General features: G+C 40.0%; 1 protein-coding gene across 3 annotated transcripts; it reads left to right on the forward strand.

Moving 5' to 3' along the window:
- Positions 1-479: 479 nt before the first annotated feature.
- On the forward strand, positions 480-7,918 carry osr2 (odd-skipped related transciption factor 2). 3 transcript variants are annotated; one of them, XM_072393352.1, is made up of 4 exons: positions 480-559; positions 6,053-6,736; positions 7,067-7,166; positions 7,429-7,918. In XM_072393352.1, exons 2-4 carry the CDS (start codon positions 6,090-6,092, stop codon positions 7,609-7,611), a joined length of 930 nt encoding a protein of 309 aa, XP_072249453.1. In that variant the 5' UTR covers positions 480-559; positions 6,053-6,089; the 3' UTR covers positions 7,612-7,918. The 3 variants fall into 3 exon arrangements, with proteins under 3 accessions (XP_072249453.1, XP_072249452.1, XP_072249454.1); XM_072393351.1 differs by lacking the exon at positions 480-559 and adding an exon at positions 3,814-4,058; XM_072393353.1 differs by lacking the exon at positions 480-559 and adding an exon at positions 3,814-4,058 and having other exon boundaries at positions 7,511-7,918.
- The last annotated feature ends 335 nt before the right edge of the window (positions 7,919-8,253 follow it).

The raw sequence follows: 8,253 nt of genomic DNA on the forward strand, positions 1-8,253 counted from the left end.
CTCTTGACGCAAAATTAATACTAATAGCTAGATACATAGCATGATAATGCTACACTGAATATGAATACATAAATAATATCTGCAGTACCTTGTGGAGAATCCATCACATACAAATAACCATTTAAAACAAACTTTACAAAGAGAGAGAGAGAAAGAGATGAATACATGATCCTGTTTCACTCTCAGACAACAACATCCCACAAGGGAAGACAGGCATAACACCCTTTTTCTAGAAATGTACAATTTCAGGTAAGAGAGTATGATGTGGAGGAAAATGTGACTCGGGGGTCTTTGAATGAAAAACACCCATCCTGAGAGCCGCTGTGGGAGAAGATGAGTGAGAGTGTAGGTGGGGATGTGGGGGCTTTGAAACCACATCAGGTAGGTAACAGTGACAGGTTTACCTCCCCCTTTTCTTGCATTATGGACCTGACATCCTGTCTGCTGACATGCTCAGAAACACAGCAGCACAGAGAGACAAACAGACCCAGTTAGACTCCAGAGCAGGCCAGCAGCTCCACGTTTTCTGCCGAGGACTCTACTTGTGAGTAAAGCAGAGGTAAGGAGCAGTATTTGAAATTCAGATAACTCGATGTGGCAGGATGCGCAGAAGTCAAACAGATGTGCGTTGAACATCATTGTTATGTTGTCAGACAGGGATAGTCACATCTGCATATCCGAGATATTGAATATCTAATATAGTACCATAAATGAAGAGGATTATGTCATCATTTTAACAGTATCATTGCAGAAGAATGAAAGAGACACCAACCTAACATATAGAGCCATATGTTTATAAAAAAAAACAATGTATCAACACATTAAAGATTTAGTGAATTAAAGATTTTTTACAGAATTTTTCAAAGTTGAAGTGAGTTGCGCGTTAGGAACTTCAAGACAGCTTCATGTTTTCACAAATCCAGAGCATCTCTGTAACTGAACATTTTCTTTAAACATCTGAGCTTGATACAGTTCTCTAGTCATGATTCCTGTTAGATCTCTCCTCTGTCACTCACTGTTATTGGAAGAGGAGTGTCGGCCATTACAGGCTTGGCAGCTGCACTGAACTGCAGCCCTGATACTCTGTGGGAGTCATATTATCATAGAGAATGATGGCGGCTTCAGGGGACTCAGGGTGGGGCTACAGGGCAAGACATTAACTCTGTGGCTCTGACGTTACCCAAACTAGAAAGAATACAGTTATCCTTTAGCAAAGATTTGTGTAACACTAAAATGAAAACTGTAAAACAGAGGGCCAAAATGTCCTGTCAGGAATATTAAAAAGACTTCAGATTAAATCCCATGGTCTTCTCTGATCATTGTAAATTTAATTTTGATATTTTAGTAATAATGTCATCTTAGGAAGATTAAACACGATGAATCACAATGAATCATATATTCACTTCTGGAAAAGTATTCCTGTTATTAATGTTTGGTGGAATTAAATGGGTGTCTCAGTTTCTAGAAGTGTCATGGAGCAAAAATTAATTCTGTCAGTGAGGAGAGCCACAAAACCAATCCTAATCTATCATTTATGAAAGTCCAATTTTTTACAGTTATAGGCCTGTTAACCAATGAAAAGAAAAACGGGAAAAAAAACCTGTTCCTACAGGAAGTTTGTATTTTCGTCACAGAATTTTACTTTTTTCTTTTTCTTTTCTTTTCTTTCTTTTTTTTATTTGACATTTTGAAAAATTCTAATATGAGAGTGAATATAAGACTATACTGGTTATTAGATGAGTGATTATTGATAGGTATGTGTGTATCTCCAGACTTTGAGACATTCAAATAATTACTGCTCGTTCCAAGTAACAAAAATAATCATGATTTAAACTGTCATAAATTTCTCCAGTGAAAAGGATACACTGAGATGTTGCCATTTACAATGTATAAGCTCGGGGGTTTATGTGCATTCTAATCCGTCTCTAGTTGTTCAGTGTTTTGACAGTGAAGATGGAGGCCGGGGTGATATGAAACCGAACGAAAACCGCAAGCATATTGTGTGCAGACAATGTTCTGCAGCTCTAAGAAAACGAAAATTAAGGCTACATGAGCTCATCGAAAGACTAAACGTATTTGACAATAACTTAGATTGTTTTCTCTCATACAATGAACTGAAATCTATCTCTTTGCCCATTTGTTCTGATGTGATTATCCACTCAGGTTTTATAGGTGTTCATGAACAGGTCAGACGTTGTAGCGATCCGAAGCATATACAAATAACAGTCAAACTGTTCGTGTTTTTGTCTTACACGCTGGATGCCTGGCTTTTTTTTTCTTTCATCATTTCATAATTAAGTGTGTGCATTGGGAATATATAAGATCATTTAAATGTGTTCACCTTCGATGCTGTCTTGTTTGATGACGTTCCTATTCTCTGGGATGTCGACGAAAATGCAAAGTTGCTCGAACAGAACAGCACAGCCGCACTTGCTTGAAGAGAAGAGTTGTTATTTCATTTATGTCCCAATAGGCGGCGCTGCAGTGCTGCATTCTGCCAACTGAAACTCTCAAGCAAAGACAAGAACCGCAGCAACCTCTGTCACTCCTGCTGCACTTAACATTTCTAAACTACAAATTCCCACAGAAAGGTTCCAAGCGTTTTGTATCGAGAAGAAAAATTATCAAATATATTTATTGAGTGAACACAAGCGCGTCCTTGACTTCTCGCGAGCAGAGTGAGTCTTTTTGAAATCCCAAATTGAAACACTTTTTTTGTCAAAATGCACATTACATTCTCATGATATCAACACGTTTTTTTAAACGGAAAAATGCACTGAATTAATCACATGTTCCAGAACGATCTTCTGAAGGAAGTGAACTAAAAAGTGAATGAATAAAATAATTTAAATGGATACATTCTGATTCAGACACATGGACAAACAAACTGCTATGAAATCAGAGGCCATATTAATCTCATATACTGTGTCACTTTTTACAAATTCAAATAAAAAAGAATGAATGATAAAAAAGGAAGGATGTAAGGAAACTTTTTTTTTATTTCTCTATGATTAATGCTAATGTCAACACCAATGCCCATTTAGTCCATTCGGAAATTGTACTTTTTTAAAATTGGATCTGTATCAGTAGCCTTTTCAATTTATCAAGTCAAGTAAAATAGCAGCTCTTTCTTTTTTTGGAGAACACATGGGTCAATCCATGTGGTAACAATCATGTTTAGTCATGAATAAAGATTAAACTGTTCGGTTAAGTTTAAGTTTAAAAAAGGTTAAAAAGATTAAAACAACAAAAAAGTAATAGTAATTTAACTGTTTACTTTTGTCTCCAAGTGTCAGTTTTTTATTTGTGTTTTGCTTTTTTTTTTCAATCACAAACCTCAGATTCTTCTTTCTCTCTGTCTCTTACCACATTGAAATAAAACGATTTAATGAGGCGGATCTTGTATATACCCTCCATTTGGCAAAAGGGCCCTATGGTTTTTAAAAAGGAAAAAAAGAAGAAAAAAAATTCGTAAGCTGTTCAAGAATCCACAAGCACATTTTCATAAGAGTGGAGTTGGAGGGAAAAAACCGCTCAGGGTTTCCCCCTGTGCTTCCAAACATGCTTACAAAAGAAGGTATCAGCCCTGGTTATATGTTGTGTGAGAGGTGTCAGAAGACGCAGGTTGAACTGACTGAACACGCTTCTCTACTATGGTCTGGAGTCTTAGTTGCTATCCAAACACAAATAAACAGAGGGAACATTGGAGTTAATGATAGAGGAGGGGGGTGGAGGCGTGTCGGAGGGCGGGCTGAGCGCTCCAGAGTCCCGGAGCCCTAAAAAGTGAGGAACCGCACACTTCCAGCCCCAGCTCCGGACGGGACTCCCACGCTGCTGCTGTTTCTCCTCCAAACCTCTTCATCTCCTTCCTCAGCTTTTCACAACTTGTCACATCTCTGCAAAACTCCAAGACATCAGAGTTGGCTGCATGGCTACATGAAAGTTTCATGGACTTGGATCTTGGAAACGTTTTAGCGACGCTTTATTGGAGCTCGTCGCCTCTATAGTTACTGTGGATTACTGACATACCGCAGGACCCTTGGCAGCTATTTATTGGGGTAAGATTCTGTTTGGCAGAATATATGTCAGACCTGTACGGAAAGGGAACCACCCTCTCTTAGCTCACTTAAAACTTCTTTTTTTTTATCTAACAGGAAACTTGACTGTTTCTGTTTTACTTAACTCTGAGCCAACGAGATCAAACTGTTGGTGAAATCGATAACTTTTCATGAACGAAAATTGAATCCATTGTACTATACTTAGATTGCTGCTTCTGCTGACAGCTTGAGGTCACAGCTCACTCACGCTTTGACATCTCTGATCTGTGGCCACAGCTCACGACGTTACACGCAGCAGTGGCCCTCGCGGTTGTACAGACATGTCACGGCTTAAACGGTTGACATTTTTTTTTAATTGAACAAAAAACTCCTTCCAAAAAAAAAAAATATTTAAACTGGTGGGGACTCGAAGAGCAACACACTTAGAGCAAAGGGTAAATGAAGTCCAAAGGTGAGTGAAGAACAAGCCGAACGAAGCGGTACAAGTGGGCAAAGAACAAGTGCCTTCACAGTGATTTATGCTGCACCTGTGCGAAATTATATTTAACCCCATCGCATTAAGGGAGAAGCGAAGTCGAGAGAATTCAAAGATTTGCGCAGAAAAACTAACTGGAACCTGACTGGAACAAGTGACCGCCAGTCCTCTGACGTCTGTACGCAAAACTTTACATTTTGGGGACTCTTTCCAAATAAAGATAAAGCCTTAATCTCCACTACATTTTAAGGTTTGGGAATCTCCCGGTTACAAGATGGTTTGACTTTAGAATCTATTACGAATGATCAATTTTACTTTTTTTTCTCAGCCACAAAGACAAAAACTAAGCCTCCTTTTTCTTACTTTTCATTTGCCCATATCTGAAGGTCAGATCGCCGTCGCTCCGCTGGCTTATTGCCAGTCCCACTTTCACCATCTGGAGCCTTGAACTTCGACGGTGGAGTTTTCTATGTGGGAAAAACATAACTTGTCGTGCCCGCAAAAACGGAACCAGGCCAGTTCTCGTCAGCTTACCTCATTTGTCTCTCATTGTGTTGGCAGGTTTCTCTTGATTTTAGACTTTGCAAACAGTGTTCTGTTGAAATGTAGGCCTATAAATGCCCAGGCTTTGTTAACTAGGTGAGACCCACTATAACATGAATGTATATACATGAAAAAAAAAACATTTAGCATGGCATAAAATTGATCTAAAAGTAGAAATATTAGCACCCATAAAATTAACTAAACGTAACCACAAAATAAAATGCAAATGCGTTGCCAACAAACTTATAGCCAGTGTCTCCTCGTGTTGGGTATTCGGCTGTTTTGCTCTGACGCATGATTTAAACATATTTGAGCTCTGCTGGCAAATTGTTAACTTGTACACTTGCAAAGTACTTGTTCTGCATTCTGAAACACAACAACCATCAGAGACAACTCGGTGTCTTCTCTGTTTGCCCTCTATGAGATGGAGTACGTCATTCAAGGATCTGAAATTACAATTTTCAGTGATAATTAGTGCCATATGAGTTACCCTTACATCCACTTAATACAAAGTCAGTTCCGATGAGTAATTTGTTTGATACGATTTCTTTGAAGCGCATCTAACTGTTCAAACTCCCACTTATAAAATACCTTTTGGGCAATATTCTCTCCGGTTTTGCGACAAATAACATTTTACTCTTTACACGATTTGCAGTAAGGGAAAATGTTGACTTCACAGGTTGTTCAGATCACTTTATCAGTTCAATCACGCTGTGCAATTGAATGAAATTATCACGTTTTTTCCTCTATTTTTTCAGCCCTAATTTGGGTTGCATGGTCATTATACTAATTTTTGATGGATACATTTCTTTTTCTTTTTTTGTGGTAAATCTCGTGTGAAATTAGATGACAAACATGTCTGAAATTGCTGTGTGTGCATAAATGTGGTTTTATTATGACAGGCACCGTCTTCGTCTCTACATAATTACACATCCTAAACTTGGCATTAACAATCAACTCTATCTATATTCCTCAGGGTTTCCAGCGTCTCCTCTGCAGAGGTCTGAGCCGAAATGGGGAGCAAAGCACTGCACGCTCCGATCCCCCTGCACCCAGCCCTGCAGCTCACAAACTACTCCTTCCTGCAGGCCGTCAACACTTTCCCCGCCGACCAGCTGCAAGGATTGTACGGCCTCAGCGCGGTGCAAACCATGCACATGAACCACTGGACTCTTGGCTATCCACACATGCAAGGACTGAGGTCAACAATCACGGCAGCCGCCCAAGGTCTGGTGGACCCCAGAATTCCTTTCCCGGCGTTGCCCTTCACAGCGGCCGCGCAGCTCTTCCATCCAAAACAAGCCACCGTTACGCACGGCGTACCCTCGCTGCACAAGGACAGACCTAGGTTTGACTTTGCCAACCTGGCCCTCGCTGCCACTCAGGAAGACCCGCCGAAAGCCGCGGATCTGGCGAAGTTGGCATCGGGACTTGGGGGGACCATCTCAGAGCTGAGCAAGCTGTCCCCGGACCGAAAACCCACACGGGGCAGGCTCCCATCCAAAACTAAAAAGGAATTTATTTGCAAGTTCTGCGGCCGGCATTTCACCAAGTCCTACAACCTCCTCATTCATGAGAGGACCCACACAGATGAGCGGCCCTATACCTGTGATATTTGCCACAAGGCCTTCAGAAGACAAGACCATCTCAGAGACCACAGGTAAGCAAATGCAGCGTTAAGCACTGAGTTTTAAAGCAGACGCGTTCAGCAAACTGCCCGCAAGTTTTTTTTAAAAGATGCGTTTTTCTAAATGCTCTCTGCAGAAGAAGCTCATACAAATATATTCTTAATTTACTTTAATTACAGACATGTCTGTTCCCTGATATTTCTACACGAGGGCGCTAAAGCTCTTTTAAGAAATAAGTTGGACTTTCAGAACTTCTAGCTCTGTAAATGGAGATTTTAGCCCTGTAAAAGTGGGATTTGTAACATGTGTAAGCAAGTCCATGCATGAGCACACATTGATTAAGTGTCATTTCTGTTTTTCAGATACATCCACTCCAAGGAAAAGCCATTCAAATGTCAAGAATGTGGGAAGGGATTCTGTCAGTCTCGAACTCTAGCCGTTCATAAAACCTTACACATGCAGGTAAGCTCAGAATATTAATGGTTACCTTAAATGTACGTAATGCGTAATGATTAGAATGGTGTATTTACTGCATGGGGATCTTATTCAGTCACAAAAGCAATTGCGTCTGGCCTATTATCTAACTAAAACATAAAGATGACTGAGAGATGCAAACGCTATAAACATATTGTGCAATTCAAGGAGTAAGAGTGAAAGATACAACTGACAGATTTTCTATACAATTAAAAGGGAATAATCCTTTCCTTGCTTTAAATCTAAACAGGAGTCTCCCCACAAATGCCCCACATGCGGAAGAACCTTTAATCAAAGAAGTAACCTGAAAACTCACCTTCTCACCCATACAGACATCAAGCCCTACAGCTGTGGCCGCTGCGGAAAGGTGTTTCGGCGCAACTGTGACTTGCGACGGCACAGTTTGACGCACAGCCCACATCAGGACTACTAACCTGGACAGACAAAACAAAACAAAAATGGACAAAACGCAGAGAGACAAATCAGCGACTTTTGTGGTCAAAGAGACTCTCCAATTGAGGACACGTTCACTGCAGCACATTTTAGTGAGGGATTTTCTTTCTTCTTTGCACCTCAAGTGGAACGATTGCAGCGTCATGGCCATGTCCAGCTTCCTCCACCTGTAAATATCAAGACCGTGTACATAATGTTTTATATTTTCTTTTCTGACCTTGAAATGATAAAGTTGTCAAAAACAGCCATAAGTTTAAAATATGTTAAAAATGTATTTTAGAAATAAATATTTCCATGATACATTTGCGTTCGTCTTGTTTTTATTGAATGCTTTTCATGCCACAAGAGGGGACATAATGTTACAGTCCAAAACCAATATTTAGATGGAACCACTTACTATGCCCGTCAAATTAATAGTCTGTAAGTTCATCGCCAGCAGGCTGTGAGAGCTTATGTGGCTGAATTATGGGGCTTTTTACAACATAACAGCAGGTACGTTTTGCAAGGAAGCACCAGATGACAGAAAGACACCTTTATCTTTTTGAGTACTTCCAACTGGAAGGCTCATTGTGAGTAATAACTGATAAGAATTACCATACTTAGAAAATAAATAAATAAAAAC

Source organism: Leuresthes tenuis, unplaced genomic scaffold, assembly GCF_036924035.1.
Source record: "Leuresthes tenuis unplaced genomic scaffold, fLeuTen1.0.hap1 SCAF_10, whole genome shotgun sequence".
Classification (NCBI taxonomy): Eukaryota; Metazoa; Chordata; class Actinopteri; order Atheriniformes; family Atherinopsidae; genus Leuresthes; species Leuresthes tenuis.

Bases quoted from the DNA above. Each gene is read 5' to 3' on its own strand.
- osr2 (XM_072393352.1), top strand. From the start codon at position 6,090: ATGGGGAGCAAAGCACTGCACGCTCCGATCCCCCTGCACCCAGCCCTG. The intron at 6,737-7,066 runs GTAAGCAAATGC...TCTGTTTTTCAG, and splicing joins GACCATCTCAGAGACCACAG to ATACATCCACTCCAAGGAAA. The intron at 7,167-7,428 runs GTAAGCTCAGAA...AAATCTAAACAG, and splicing joins ATAAAACCTTACACATGCAG to GAGTCTCCCCACAAATGCCC.